General features: G+C 36.3%; 1 protein-coding gene across 2 annotated transcripts in view; it reads right to left on the bottom strand.

The window, feature by feature from the left end:
- Positions 1-9,182: 9,182 nt before the first annotated feature.
- Positions 9,183-16,849, bottom strand: part of sinhcaf (SIN3-HDAC complex associated factor) — a 33,117-nt gene continuing 25,450 nt past the window's right edge. For both annotated transcript variants that reach the window (XM_039761858.1, XM_039761857.1), the window contains exons 3-6: positions 13,641-13,740; positions 12,693-12,816; positions 12,032-12,179; positions 9,183-10,754 (exon numbers count right to left, since the gene is read on the bottom strand). In XM_039761858.1, the coding sequence (XP_039617792.1) occupies positions 10,583-10,754; positions 12,032-12,179; positions 12,693-12,816; positions 13,641-13,740 (544 nt within the window). In that variant the 3' untranslated portion in view covers positions 9,183-10,582. The remainder of the gene's footprint in view (positions 10,755-12,031; positions 12,180-12,692; positions 12,817-13,640; positions 13,741-16,849) is intronic.

Here is a 16,849-nt window from a genome sequence, read left to right as displayed (position 1 = left end):
GGCAGATTTCCAAGACGCAAACCACTGTTAAGCAAAAAGAACATTAGGGCTCATCTCAATTTTGCTAAGAAACATCTTAATGATTGCCAAGACTTTTGGGAAAATACCTTGTGGACTGATGAGACAAAAGTTGAACTTTTTGGAAGGCAAATGTCCCGTTACATCTGGCGTAAAAGGAACACAGCATTTCAGAAAAGAACACCATACCAACAGTAAAATATGGTGGTGGTAGTGTGATGGTCTGGGGTTGTTTTGCTGCTTCAGGACCTGGAAGGCTTGCTGTGATAGATGGAACCATGAATTCTACTGTCTACCAAAAAATCCTGAAGGAGAATGTCCGGCCATCTGTTCGTCAACTCAAGCTGAAGTGATCTTGGGTGCTGCAACAGGACAATGACCTAAAACACACCAGCAAATCCACCTCTGAATGGCTGAAGAAAAACAAAATGAAGACTTTGGAGTGGCCTAGTCAAAGTCCTGACCTGAATCCAATTGAGATGCTATGGCATGACCTTAAAAAGGCGGTTCATGCTAGAAAACCCTCAAATAAAGCTGAATTACAACAATTCTGCAAAGATGAGTGGGCCAAAATTCCCCAGAGCGCTGTAAAAGACTCATTGCAAGTTATCGCAAACGCTTGATTGCAGTTATTGCTGCTAAGGGTGGCCCAACCAGTTATTAGGTTCAGGGGCAATTACTTTTTCACACAGTAGGTGTGTTTTTCATGTAGGTTTGGATTTTTTTTTCTCCTTAAATAATAAAAACCATCATTTAAAAACTGCATTTTGTGTTTACTTGTGTTAAATTTGACTAATGGTTAAATGTGTTTGATGATCAGAAACATTTTGTGTGACAAACATGCAAAAGAATAAGAAATCAGGAAGGGGGCAAATAGTTTTTCACACCACTGTATATAGGAATATAAGTAACAAGCTGGTTAAGTTTGGATTAGCAGCTAATTTGGAATCCGTTATATCATTACAGAAGAACTTGGATAGCACACAGGCTTAGGCAGATGAAGTTTAATGTCAGTAAATGTAAAGTAGCACACTTATGAAGTAAAAACGTTAGGATTGAATAAACAGTGAGAGGTCTGAAAAGTGAAAGTACACCTTGTAAATAGGATTTAGGAGTCATAGTGAACTGTACACTATCAATTTCCACACTGTGCTAAGAAGCCATTAAGAAGGCTAACAGAATGTTAAGTTATACAGTATAGCACAATGTGGAGTGAAAGTCCAAGGAGGTTCTGCTCAAGCTTTATAATGCACTGGTGGGCCTCATCTGGAGTACTGTGTGCAGTTTTGGTCTCCAGGCTACAAAATAAAGGACACAGAATTGGTAGAAAAAGCCCCTGAGAAGAGCGAATAGGCAGATTCCAGGTGATGAGTTATGAAGAAAGATTTAAGCGAAAGAAGATTAACAGGTGACATGATTGAAGTGTTTAAAACTATGAAAGGAATTAGTACAGTGAAATGGTGACTTTAAAATAAGTTCATCGAGAACACAGTTGAAAACTTGCTAAGGGTAAATTTCACCAAAATGCGAGGATGTTTTTCTTTACACAAAGAACCACAGGCACAAAGAATTAGTTACCAAGTAGTGTAGTAGACAGTAGGACTTTACAGACCCTCAAAAGCAGCACTGGCTGTCTCGTCATACCGTGTAAATGAAAGTAGACACCTGTACTTTTTGCTATTGTGCCCTTATTGCCAGTCACATTTGGATGTCCTGGTGACACTATGATGGTAACCAACTCCAAGGCCAAGTATTTCCTGTGATGGGTTTCCTCCCACATCTGAAATATCTGATTGCGGACTTTGACTTGCCTGGTATGAGTAAATGTCCCCTTGATGGAGGGGCACTCTTGTTTATAAAGTTTTGTTCCTGCATTAACATTATGTGCAGTCTGGGCTGAAGTGTGAGCATTTATGAATGAAGCAAGGTTATTCCAGCATGGTAAACAGCAGCACCTGGAGGTACATTTACTTATTTGGCTTTATCCAAGGTAACTAACAACCATTTAGATACAATTAGTTACATTTCTTTTGTCCCCCCCCCCAGTTGGAGCACAGGCAGGTGATGTGACCTGCTTATTGTAACACAGGATCAGTAAATGGAATTTGAATCAAGAACTTCAGGGTTTGAAGTCAAAAGCTTTAACCTCTACACCACATTGAGGCAGGGGAGGCCACTGCTGATCCCCAACAATACTAGAGAAGGGGGGGAAAACCAACTTGAACAGTATGCCAGTCCATGACTGGGTCCATTTAGAGTCACTGATTTACTAACCAAACAACGCTTTGTGGGGGATATGGAGAGAAGCCCAAAGAGAACAGGCAAACTCCAGAGAGACAAAGGAGAAGAGCATCAGCAGAACGTCAAAGGGAGGAAAGCACTACAGGAATACAGTGTGGGCAAGTGCAATAGGCACCCTACGGTTAAGGACTGTAGTCTGTTAGAGAAAGTCCATTGTAGCAACTTATTTGCTTACTACAGTCCTTTGTATTTGCTCCTTGCATGTCTTTTGCCATGCTTTTATCATAAAAACTCACCTTCTCTGTAACCTTTTGGATGTTCTTGTCCTATTTGTTTTGGGACAGCTCAAGACTACCCCCCTTTGACCATACTAGTTTAAGTCATCATTGATGGGGACTCCATTCCCCTCCACCAGCCCAGGCCTGATTGTCGGCAGTGAGCAAGCGGAAATACAGAGGGCTGCCAGCCCTTATTGCTATTATATTCCTGCCATGAGTTAGTACAATCCCAGCAGGCAACATCTGGGTCTTGTGGATGACAATAGAGGCACAATAAAGGAGGAAATACAGTGAAACGTTACACACCCCTTTTACAATGGCAGACGTTTGTGATGCATAAGAAATGAAATCATTTCAGAACTTTTTCACCTTTATTGCGAAATTGACATATTTACCAAGAAGATGAAAATAAACCAAACAATTTAGAATAAAAAAACCTGCAAAAACCATGGTTGCACAACTTGAACACTCTGTTATAAATAGGCTGTGTTCAGGATCAACCAATTAACCTAGGAGGGCAGGTGGCCAGATGATCAGTACACATGAAGGTTGAGGTTGAAGTGTAGACCATCATTTAGTTAGGCCACTTTGTTCCATTATTTACACACACTCCTCATTTTGCTTATAAGAGAGGACTTTCAAATTGGTGTATACAAAAAAAAAAAATAAAAAAACCACACACACAATTTGGTGGTAACTATAGATGTCTAACATCATGGTCTTTACCTGCTTCACTCGTCTTCTTTTAAGTGAACACCAGGCACCCATATGAGGAAATGAAGCCAAACAAAGAATACGAAAGAAAGAGATAAGAGAGACCATGACTCTTGCATGTTTACAAAGCATTCTAGTTTATTTTAGATCTAGGTAAAAAAATTACAGTATGTATAAAAATACAAAAAAACTGGCTCCATAGATGCCTAATAGTCATACAAAGTGCATAGCTACATACATGCTTGTAGCACAAAAAGCTAAGATACGGAGTGAGTCTGCTGCTGAGACAGTCTGAAGCAAAGCTGGGAGTCCAGGTCATAATGCAATGGGAATCATTTCCACATCAACGCAAAAGAAAATAAGTGAATGTGACAGAAATATTCATACCTGGGTGTTCAATCCGTATTGACTGAAACAGAGTAAACATTTCAAAGAAATTATACACACTACTATGTACTGAAACACAAAACTTTTGGAATATTATCCTTTTGAATAAGCTGGAGACCTCATACATGTGGTATGCCGATTTGTATTTTCGATTAAATAGTTCTGTCATTTAATACATTCTTGTTAATCATATTCTTGACTGTTGGTTGGACATGCTTTTCACTCATGACAACTCTACTAGTACATAAGAGCCAGGCAGAACACTAAACACTTCAAATAGTTGATGTTCAAATTTTCAATTTCAACGATACACACCCTGTAACTTTTAAGGGAACAAAATGTCATATGGTTGGGAGCAGTGATGTCTATAAGGCAGTCAGACATTCACGATCGGGTTAACCCAATTAAATTAAGGAATTGTTAATATCACTGCCTACACAGAAGGCTCCCCTTCAGAAGCAAGTGACAGGAGAGCAGAGATTTAAAATACACAACCAAACCTTAGTTTCATGCAGACAACTACAGTTGGCTCTGTAAGTATTTTGACATTGCTAAAATTTTGTAATTCTCTCTCTGTACATCATCATCAAGATGTGACGCAAAGTATAGACTTTCAGCTTTAATTTATGGGATTTAACAAAGGGAAATTCTAGCCGTTTATCCAGAGTGTTCCCTCCATTTTCAGAGGCTCAAAAGTAATTGGACATGTGACCGATAAGCACTTTTAATGGACAGTTGTTGCCTATTCCCTCATTATTCCATAACATATTAAGTAGACAGAAAATCGGTATATAAATGTAAAGAAGTATTATTCTTATTATTAGATAAAACGTCTGCAGTTGATTTAAAGCACTGTATTTGCATTTGGTAGCTGTTCACTGGAACTAAACATAAAAGTTTCAAAGAGGTGTCAATGCAAGTGAAGGAGGCCATCATTAGGCTAAAAGAAAATACAATAAACCTACCAGAGAGCTAGCTAAACTTTTAGGAGTGCCAAATCAACAATTTGGTACATTATTAAAAAGAAGGAATGCACTGGTGATCTCCGCAATAGCAAAAAGACCTGGGAGACCATGGAAGACAACTAAAGTAGATGATCACAGAATTCTTTCCTTGGTGAAGAAAACCACCAAGGAAACAACATCTGCCCAAGTCAAAAACCCCCTTGAAGATGTAGGTGTATCACTGTCAAAGTCGACAATTAAGAGGCACCTTCATGAATTTAAATACAGAGGGTTTATCTCTAGATGCAAATCACATGTAACACTGAAGAACAGGAAGGTCAGATTAGACATAGTGGAGGCAAGGTTATGGCATGGGCATATATGGCGGCCAATGAAACTGGGTCTCTAGTGTTTATTGATGATGCAACTGCTGACAGAAGTAGCAGGACGAATTCTGAAGGGCTACACCCTCTGCTCAGATTCAGCCAAATGCTGTAAAACTGATTGAAAGGAGCTTTACAGTGCAAATGGATAGTGACCTAAAACATAGTGCGAAAGCAACGCAAGAGTTTCTCAAAGTAAAGAAATGGGATATTCTTCAATGGCTAAGTAAATCACCTGATCAGAACCTAACAGCATGCTTTTCAGTTACTGAAGACAAAACAGAAGGCAGAAAGACCATCAAGAAACTGAAGGTGGAAGCAGTAAAAGCATCTCAAGGGAGGAAACTCGGCATCTGGTGATGTCCATGGGTTCTAGACTTCAGACAATCATTGACTGCAAAGGAGTTTCATCCAAGTATTAAAACAATACCTATATTATTCTGTCCAATTACATTGGAGTTTTTCAAAATGGAGGGACTGTGTGAAAAAATGGCTATAATTTCTGAAAGCTTAATGCAAAGCTTAAAACTTTGTTATACCCCATAAATTAAAGCTGAAAGTCTATAGTTCTGTCATATCCTGATTGCTTAATTTCAAACTGATTCTGGTGGTATACAAAGAGAAAATGACAAAATTTGGATCAATGTCCAAATACTTGAAGGCCTATTCTACGTTCTCCCAGCTTTGCCTTCAAACACATCTAGCTAAATAAAAATAAGCAGCAAAAGGAAACAAAGGCCAGTGGTTTAAAACAAGCTACATGTTCTTTATAAATAAAAATAAATAGCAACAGAGAGATCCTTTATTACAGTATTGCCCCAATTATAATTTCATATTGAAATGCAGATCTGAAAATGGACTACTACTTCAGTTTTGTCCTCCACTTTAAATTTAGACTTTGTTCTCAAAAGCAAATAAACTCTTCAGATTTGTATTGATAGATAACTGTATAAAAATCCTACAAAAGGAAGAGAAATAGCTGCCCATGTCTCTTGATTCTTCTTCTTCTTCTTCTAGTGCTTTCTGGAAGAACTGAACTGTATAATTGACAAAAAAGGATCAAGGCTTTGTGCGGATTTGAATCAAAGTTTAAAATACAGCTTGCACCTTACAGTGGCAACCATAGGTAACAAAGTCAGATTATTTCAAAATAATCAATTGTGTTTACACATTAAAAACATATCACTCTGCAATATATAAAAATTATTTTACGGTCCCTCCCTTTCAAAGATCCAAGAGGACAATGGGAAAAAGATCTCTCACTCAACATTTCAGAAAAGGAGTGGAAGGTAGCAATGCAGAGAATTCACTCGAGCTCCATATGTGCAAAGCATACAATTATTCAACTTAAAATTATATATATTGAGCACATCTGTCTCACTTAACTGTCCAAAATGTTTCCAGGGCATGATTCAACCTGCGAATGCTGCAATCAAGCCCCAGCCTCACTGGTTCACACATTTTGGGCCTGCACCAAATTAACATCATTCTGGACCCAAACCTTTAAGTGCCTTTCAGACAGCCTTGGTGTAACAATCCCTCCTAACCCATTAACAGCTGTGTTTGGGGTTCTTTCAGATGGGTTTAAAGTGGAGATGGACAAACAAACTGTGATTGCATTCACTACACTTTTGGCACGCAGACTTATTTTGCTCAACTGGAAGAATCCTAACTCTCCTCTTTTAAGTCGGTGGGTAACTGATGTTTTATACTATTTGAAATTGGAAAAAATTAAATTCTAAGTTAGAGGATCTGTGCAGAACTTTTCAAAACCTGGCAGGATCTAATTAATATTTTAGAATAACCTCTTAAAAGCACGGAGGAAATAATTCTCTTTGCGTTTCTTTTTTGTTTATATCTGCCTATTAAACTCATCAATTTATGTATTTTGACCAGCTTTAAGGTTTTACTCCGTTGGTCATGCTCTCTTTGTCAGGGGTGGGGGTTGGGTTGATTTGCTTTCAATCCAATTTTTTGTAAAAATTGATCTCTCTGTATGGAATGATTACAATAAAATCAATGAAATTTAAATAAATGTATCATTCACATACACTTTTTCAGTTCTACTCATCTTCTCAAAATGGTGTTAAGATGCAGTATTGGATTTTTAATGAAAATGCAACAAACATTTTCAGAAAAACGAAAAACAAATCAAAAGTTTGCAAGATTACATTCTCCAAGAGTGAAATATACTTGTGCTTTTGGATACTGCCTGATTTGGTCCAAAACTTTAACTAAGTGCATTTTACCAAAAAGGGTAATTAGAGATGCAATTTATGGTGTCTTCCTTTCAACGATACAACACAAAAAATGAGAATACTTCAGATTTAGGTCATTTTTGTAATTTTTCTCCAGTAAATAATTTTGAATTTTATGTATTAAGAAAAACTGATCACCTAATTTGGAGCTACATGCTTTATTTCCAGTTGCGATAAGTAGAAATAATACTGAAACAATGAAAAATTGTAACAGGGGCCCACACTCACTGTTTCTCACAGAGTGGTCAATCAGCACTCACCTAACAGCCACTGCTTGGACTGTGGGCTGGAGCTCCAACAACTAGAGGAAAGCTTCAGGAGTATGAGAACACACTTACAAAACTACCTTGAACAAGTGTGATTAAACACACACAATTGTTACATAGCTTGTAACTAGCGTTCTAACATAATCAGATTTTCTTATATTACAGTAACCTGGTTGTGTTATTTTAGTTAATTAGGATTCTACTCCTACTGGTTTTGGCTTTAATAATTGGAAACTGCCTGTTTCAGCTCTCTATAAAACAGATAATTTCTAACAAAGCTGTAAAAAAACAGGGCACCCATGACAATTCAGTTCCATCACAGTACATTTATCTGAGGTTTCCTGCTGTACTCTATAGGACTTAAATGATGAACTTAAAGCTATTTATCAATCCAATGTATGAAATCGTTTTCTCCTAAATATATAAAACACACACAAGGGCCACTGTAGAGTTGCTAGTTAGCCCACCATGCAGCTCCTCAGGATAATGAATACCGGAAAAAATAATTTAAACAAAAGGATAACATGCATAATGTAAAACAGTGGCCAAGGTGGGATTTGAACCCAAAACAAATCGTGGAGACACATTGTTACCCCAAAAAACCTGATGAGGAAACTTGCAACAGCATGTAAATAATAGTTTATTTGATGGAGGGTTTGCTTTAGGAGCACAAGGTAGTTGAGATCTTAAAAGCTTGCTACAATAAATACTTGCAGTCCAACCCTGATCCAGAATGTCTCAGTCTGAAGGAAAATATACAACCCAAGACCTGGGAGGCCTACTTTAAGGGTCTACACAGGTTCAAACGGCACCCAGATTTGATTATTGGTGCTAGAAAGACACACAAATGAACACAAGGACATCTTACAGGAACAATTTGGAACCACCTGGGCTCTAAATGGCAGATGTTTCCAAACTTGCATGCTTCAATCTGTTGCTGATGTTATTTTTCCCCAGCCAATGTGTTTAAAGGTTAGCTCCTTACTAATTCACATCATTTACTCTCCAGTTTTCCCCCAGGCACTGGCCTTGGCATGTGATTGACTCTCACAAAAATTAGAATAGAATGGCACCTCTTCAATAAGAAGCAGACATAAAATGGCTGGATCAATGGGGTGCTGTCAGAACAGCTACTATACCAAAAAAAGAAGCAATTTATGACATTTATTTAAAGAATTAGTTTTACTCTCTTAAATGCTTGAAAACATTCTCCTTTAGGAATTAAATTTAAAGCAGTTACACAAATGAAAATGGGTCCTGACTAGAAGTTACTCAATCATTTTTGTGTCTATCAGTGTCTGCATAATAAAGCACTGGTGTTAGTAGTCATTTTATAAACAGTAAGTGGACAAAATCTTAAAGCTCCAGAAAACTAATCTGTTCTCATGGTGATGAGCAAGACCACATGCTAGATCAACAGACCAAATAATGAGATGCTTCTAAAGGTCCAATCAAATTTAAAGTATATTAACAATGAAATAACACACTCCACTTGGCCAATTCCTAACTGGTCACAACTAAATCATTAACTGGAACATAGACCAGCAGTCACTTTGGGTCAACAGGTAAAGAGGAGAAGTGCTGAGAGCAACCTTAACTGAACATGCTGGTTATTACTTACTTGGTGATACAGAGTTGTACAAGATTCCCTGAAATGTGAATTTAAAATTCTGGAGACAAATCATAGTATAGCTCAAATTTACAAACAAACAATATATTTACATGTATATTTGCTCCCCTTTTTCATCCACATAGACAAAATGTATTTAAAAAGAGGTTTCTTTACCTCACATATAAAATGCTGAATATTTACAGCGCTACAGCTTTCAGGCTTCAGGTAGTGAAACGTTTGGCAGTTCAGCTGGTTTCAAAGCAATAATAGTAACAACAGTAAGCCTCACAAAGGCAAAGTAATATGAAAAACCTATAATAAGATAAAACCTCCACTTTATGTTGGATATACTGCAGACGTTAACATGAAAATGCCAACACTAAAGATACTTAAAATGTCTCACAGAAGATACTTTAATGTCTATCAAATCTTACTACTAAATATGATGGGTTGTCTTCTCCTATACAATTAACACAAAATAAACATTATTATAGCACATAATACCGTAATAAGAATTCTAACCACAGTTTCTGGGATTTTTGGAAAGGCAAATACTTAACAGAGTTTGGTTTGGGGGCTACTGTTACACCAATATCTTTTAAGCAATTTAGTCTTTCAAAACTATTTATTTCTACAGCCTGAAATTAAATCACCTGTGGCATGTCTGGTGCAAGGTTTAACACTGCAGATTCAACCAACTGTAAAACTGAATGTAATATGTGTATTAAAGCAAATATTTTGCCAGCACTAAAATTATGCAAATTACTGGTTCCAGAATGAAAAGGTTTCATCTTCAATTACCAGGTATAAGAAATGTAAACAATGTTCTGTTTAGACACTTACCTGCTATGAAGACAAGAAAATATATCTTCTAAACTTAGTTTTACCAAAATATAAAAAAGATGACAGGTTGCACCAAGTACCAAAAAGTCCCACTTTTGTGTTTTTTTTTTTTTTTTTAAACTCCAGTGTAAATGTTTGATATTTTAGATAAATAGTTTCCCCAAAGGAGACTTCTGAATGACATATTTCCAGTTGCAATGAAGTTAAATAATACAGTTAAGATTAAAATTCAACATTGAAAGGCCTCTAAACAAGGATAATACAAAAACACTTGCTCATACTGAGAGTCCATTTGAAAGGTACAAGTCCTACAAGAGAAACACAGACACACAAAAAAATGCCCGTTTCTTGGGGAAAAAAAAGCCATCTTTAAAGCCAAGGTGTACTGAGGTTATTGTACTTCAATAGTTCTACTGGAAGCATACACAAAAAATGCATGCATGCAAGGAGTTTCTTGGCTTATGTGAGGAGTGGCAAATGACTCCAGAATGACTGAATGAGGAATTGAAAAGAGAAACTGAACAAAAAACAAAAACACCTTACACACAGTCCAGCTGCCATCATCTTGTATGAGAAACCTACGGATGCTTCTAGTAGTGCTTGAACTACACATATTCTTTAGAAGGGTGTCAACCATATCACCATTCCTCTTCCTCTTCCTCTTCCTTGACAATGGTTGGATGAGCTTCGGAGGGCTCTGGAGCCTCAGAAACTATTTTTTTGTTATTACAGCAGGGTTTGAAGAGATGGGGGTCAATAAGAACTTCTCCAAAGCGACCCTTGTAGATAATACCACAGCATACCTTTTGTCTTGAGATAAATAAAAGAAAGTTCTTGTGAGTTCCACTTGCAATATTTAAGCATTACTGCAGATTTGCAAACATGGCTTAACCTCTAATGTAGTGAGAGCTCTACAAACACTACAACACAAACGTACATCCCTGAAACTAAATACTAAATGGTGAAATACTGATTGTGCTAAGCCTTGCTTAAATAAGACAAACACAAACACATGCAGATCATTCTCAGACCTGCTTAATTCAATTCAAGGACATGGATGGTCTAGAGCCAGTCCTCACAGCACTGGGCACAAGAAAGAGGCTAACCCCTGAAGGGGTGCCAGTCAATCGCAGGAATAACTGAATTGACGATTAATCAAACATGCACATATGTGGAAATGTGGGAGGAAAACCACAGTACTCCGATGGGATGGGGACATCCTAGCATGGCAGAACATGCAAATTTCAAAAACTAGAATCAGAAATGGCACTGGAAGCCAGGCAGACTCAGGCAGTATAATGGTTAAGGCTTTGGACTTCAAACCCGGAGGTTGTGGGTTCAAATCCTGCTACTGACACTGTGCGACTGTGCTCCAATTGGAAAACCAAAGAAAATGTACCCAACTGTATAATAAATATTGTAAGCAAATATTGAAAAACCTGGGACAATTCTGGAAAGAAGAAGAAGAATTCCTTCAATAAATTCTTGTATTTGTTAATCACTAGCCTAGAAATGACAGAAGTATCGGAATGTCTATATTCCACACCCTATTATCAAGCAATGAACATGTAATTGAAGCAATGTAATTTTACCTCTAAACTAGGATCAAGATTAAATATTAAAATACATAAAGTCAAATCTGTCAGACTGTGAGGTCTAAATGGAATGCTAGCTTTAAAAACAAAATGTAGTCATGTACAGACATAAAAAGTAAACATACTAGAAACTTCCCAAGCCATTACAGTGCTCTTCTATATTCTATGAATAAGTACAAATTCTCTCAATTTTATGTACATTTAGATTAAGGGCAGGCATTGCTGTTAGGTTTTCATATGTGTCTCCCACCACACAATAAGAGTTTTGTCACTGCCCAGTTAAGTTTACTACAAAATTGTGTTACTAAAATGAGTCTCAAATCAACAGAAAGTTTAAAAACCCATCTAGTTCACATTCTGCACCATAATTTGCAGAAAATCTTAGATTAAAATGAAAAGTAACCAAACTAAAATTTTTTAAGGAAGGCCACACAAAACAACTAGTGTAGGCTTAAATCTAAAACACTGAGAATATTATACATCCATTTGTACCTTTTCCAGTATGTGAGGTCAAGAAAGGAAAATACTGGCATCCTACTGGAGGGTGTGCCCAGTTCAGTGTCCGAGCCATCTGAGTGATTGCTGTATGTTGGAGACTGTGCTGGGGAGGCACTTGAAGTGGTACTATGAGCATCAGAATCTAAGAGAGATGGAAAATGCATCAAAAATTAGTTTTTCTTACTTCATTTACTTTAAGATGCTAAAAAAATTAAGAAAACTTAGTAAAGGTTTTTTTTTTATATAATTTATATTCTACGCTGACCTTGGAATTATTGTTATTATTTTTTTTTAAATCTCTATGTTTTTAATAATTCCTGACTGGGTACTCATGTTTGGGTAGGTACTTACCAGTATTAAAACTTGGTTTGACTGAATCAGTTATACCAAGATAGTCAAACTGAAATAAACAGACCTATTAAAAGAATACAATGCTAATAAAGTATAAAAAAATCAATATTGTCATTATCACAATAACACACTCAGGCACAGTGCAGACTACTATAAATGGTTACTGCTTTGGCAGCCAATTATAAGAAAAAAAATAGTGATTTATTTCACCCAGAAAAAACTGATTAGACAGGATAAAAAAATATCTTGAAATTAAATCTATACATTGTCACATCTTGAGAATGAACCCTGAAATATAACATACTCTGCCTTTTCAATTCCTTCTTAAGTTTACTGATTTGGCTTGGCTTGACTCTCCTGGAGAGGGATTTAATTTTTTTTGGCTTCACTGATGTTTTCACACTTGGTCCTCCTCTTGCATCCACCACCTATAAAAAGTAAACAGAGCTTAAAAAAAAAAAAAACACAAAACAGTAGTAGACTAGATATACAGTTACATATTTTTTAAAAACTTAATACTGGTTGCAATGACACCCTTGAAGCTATACTAGACTACTGAACCCATCTCATTAACACAAACAAAACCCACCACAAAAGAACATGTTTAACGTTTTAATATTACTGCTCATGCACTCTCTCCAAAACAGTCAATTCATATCAAGGAAATATAAGTTGCTTTAATTATTATGCTTAATTGCATATTGATGTTGCACAAAACAATTTTAAGTAGCACATTTAACTATTTTAAGATGTAAAGGTACAAGCCTACCCATCCTTTCACTTTCTGAAAACACTCATTTGGTTTAAAGGGTATAAGAAGCACTGAAGCCATTTGTGGCATGAAAAATGATAAAGTTGGCATTTATTTGTAATCTTCAATACGGAAGGGTATTCACGTACAGATTCCAAAATGGGTAACTATTTTTCTCCACAGAGCAACAATTAAATTAATATGAATGCTCAACTGCCATTTCCAACTGCTTATAGCATTCTACACTGAACCATAATCAAGCTGTTCTTACTCAGAGCTTGAAATCAAAAATGGTTATTGTGACTAGTAATGAAAGCATGGCAAGTAAAAGATACCTAATAAGAATATTCTATCTTAATAAAGGGCAGAACTGAATCATACTGATCAATGATGACAGCTTACTTTGATGAGAAACAATACATTTTTCAATTGCATCCAATAAACTTTATTTAAAGAATAATTCTGGAAATGCTTCTAGTCCCAATCACTGATCATACATACGTGATTCCAATTCTTTTTTGAACCAACAGGCAGTTTTTTCCACCTCTTCACTAGCAGCACACAGGCATTACAGATTTCTCCTGAGCGAGTTTCATGTAATCTAAAAAATAAATAAAACCATCAATACACATTTTTTGTCATGTGTTGGCTCATACATGATGTTTAGAAGTATGGAATGGCAAACTGATAAACAAATCATATACAATTGCAGTGCATTTTTCCTTCAAACTCACCGATCTATTGTCTTTCAGAAATAAACTAGCATGTGTTCTAAAAGTAAACACAAAACTGTGGGTTAACACCTCCAAACCCATAGTCTAAAGCAGAACATTTTTAATTAAACCATTGCACTAAATAAGACTAAAAACTTCTTTCATAATAATTTCAGAATTTCCTTTTTTGTTCCTCTATCAATTGTAGAAATTCTAATTGGCCAGATAATATCAAAAGCTATGCTAACATCAGGACTTGAATCAAGGGTCTTGATCTTTACTCAGAAAAGGACTAAAGACTCAGTAGCTTGATGCAAATTAAGTGCTCCATTGAGAAAACTTCCAGTAAAAACACCAGCTGAAGTTTTAAGTGCATCCCTACCTAGCAATTTTCTACATAACTGTACAGGATAAGTTGTAATTGCCAGTTACATCTACTGTATTTTTCCTACCACAACAGTAGACAAGCAGAGATAGATTTCAGTAGTTCTGTTGGCTAACATACACAACATAACACTAAACCAGGCATTGTGTGCTCCCAGGATCAGATTTAAACATACTGTAATTGCCATTTGTTCATTGAGCTTCCTCTTATCATAGTTCTTTCTCACTACTCACCTGTTTTCTAGATAACTCTACATCAACTTCAGTATAAATGCTACCATAGTAAATATTAATAAGCTCAAGTGTTCCATCTAACCAGCTTGAAGGTGACTTTTCCATCTGTACATTTACCATACTTGTGGCTTTCAGGGCAAATAATGATGTTCAAACACTTACACAATTAGAACTCTATTTTTCATTCATTGAGGGTGAATTAAACACAAGCAGACAATGCTACCAACGAACCATTGATCAGAAAGAGTAGTACAAAACGTGATTCAGTTTAATTCTGCACTAACAAAACACACAACATCCGCCAAAATTTAAGCATGAAGGGGAACATAGAACCCATTGCCAATGTATTTAAACAGTTTTAGGAGTACTAAACCAACAAATTATTCACTTACAGCTTTTCACAAAAAAAGCCTCATGCTTTGACCAAGTATAATTCACATGAAACAAAAAAGAAAAAAAAAAAAAATTGGGAGTGCATTGGCCAACAAATATAACAAGTAGTGTTGTCAGTTATACCAACCATTCACTTAAATTTGATGTAGCTAACAAACTAGGTACATTGTCTTATTTTAAGATTTCCAAAATATTTTACTATAGCTTCCTGAAAGAAACATTTAAGAAGCAGTTCAAGCTATTCAAAAATTCTCTCTAAAACAAGCAGTTGCAAACTTTTATGCTTTTCAATGAAATCATACCCTCCCATCTCTGCTGCATTACCCTTGGGTCACCAGCAGGTTACAACATAAGGTCTGTTGTTTTTTTTTTTTAAAAAACATGCATACAATTATTTGTGCAGTTCTACTTGCACAAGGTGTACAACATTTTCTCATTATGACATTGCCTGATGGGGTACTGAAGTTTATACTGGAAACGATAGACTTACCCAATGAAAATTTTAAAATGTAGTAGATTTTGTAACATATTGTGATTGGGTGCAGATCAGTTTTAGTTATTTACTGATGCAATTAATTGTTTTCATATCAAAGTGACGGAAGAATTCTACAGTCAAATATCTTAAATACACACATCAGCCTATCAGCTTTCAAGAAAGCCCAAATGTATGTGCTAAGCAAAAGGATTTTTATCATAGCAGATATGCTACACTTAAGCAGCGGCAATTTTAAAGAATGCAAATATCTAGACACCTTCTCTGTCTTGCAAATGCTCCATAGTGGGAGTGCAGGGCTGTGAAAAAACCGTGGAGACAGGTTTTGAGCCATCAGTCAATCAATACTTATAAGTTGTGAGGGTAATTAAGTAATGAACACCCTCTGGCACATGTTATGCGAAGGTTCAGAGCTCTAGTAAGAATATTCATAAGATTTCTATTACCCAGCCCAAAACAAAAATTGGGTTACCTGTAGAAGAAAACAACAAATATATATAAAAAGGTATAAGAGGCTACAATGTGTTCACAAGTGCATTTAAATTAGTTCTAAATTTGTCATTTAGAATTTAAACTAATAGAATGAAACAGATAACTGGAAATATATAAAAGGCAGCTATTTGCCAGTATACTGGACAGAAAGCCATAAGTGAAGTAGCACACCACAACTATACCTAGTCCTTGGTTGATTGGTGGAATCAGGCAAGTCTTAGGTGAAACCTAGATTACATCTTTTTACATGCTGCTGCATAACTGTTGTTCTGTCATGACACGATAAATTTTCTTCTAGAGTGAAATGCTCCCAAATGACTGTTGCTTTCCCTTGTTTGCTGTAATTTGCTTATTCATACATTGTTGGAACATTTAAAAAAAGCCAAGTTTAATTGTAATGTGAAAAAAAGTGGACCCTAATGAATTTTTTTTTCTTCTTTCTTAATATATGTTATCAAGATTCCATCTACCTTTAAACTGTATCTCTAGGTAAAGGTGATGTAATTTTGGGGGAAGGGAATAGAGATGAAGATTTGACTGGTATTGACCTCAAGTTGGTGTTTCCTATAAAGGTCTAGCAGTCTCTGACATTGACTAGCAGTTAACTTTTCCCCCCACTCTTTTATGAAGGATTCTTTCAGCTATGCAATGTTTAAGGAGTGTCTTGTGTGCACAGCCAATTCAGATTCGGACTTTGACTTGGCTATTCCAGAAACCTCCATTTTTGTCTCGCTCTTCTTTTATATTTAGGGGTCATTGTCATGTTGTATGGTCCACTTTTAGTTGAGTTTCTATCTTCTGACAGAGGGTTTCACATTATCCTCAAGCACCCACTGGTGCAATGAAGAATTCATAGTGGATTCTATGATGGTGAGCTGCCCAGGTCTAGATGCAGCAAAACAGTCCCAAAACATAACATTTCAACTACCATACTTTACAGCTGGTATCATGTTCTTCTGGTCAAATGTGGTTTTTGGTTTTAGACAAACAAGTCTTCTGGT

The sequence above is a fragment of the Polypterus senegalus genome, chromosome 8 (genome assembly GCF_016835505.1).
Source record: "Polypterus senegalus isolate Bchr_013 chromosome 8, ASM1683550v1, whole genome shotgun sequence".
NCBI classification, from domain to species: domain Eukaryota; kingdom Metazoa; phylum Chordata; class Cladistia; order Polypteriformes; family Polypteridae; genus Polypterus; species Polypterus senegalus.
This window is presented reverse-complemented; position numbering and strand designations above follow the sequence as displayed.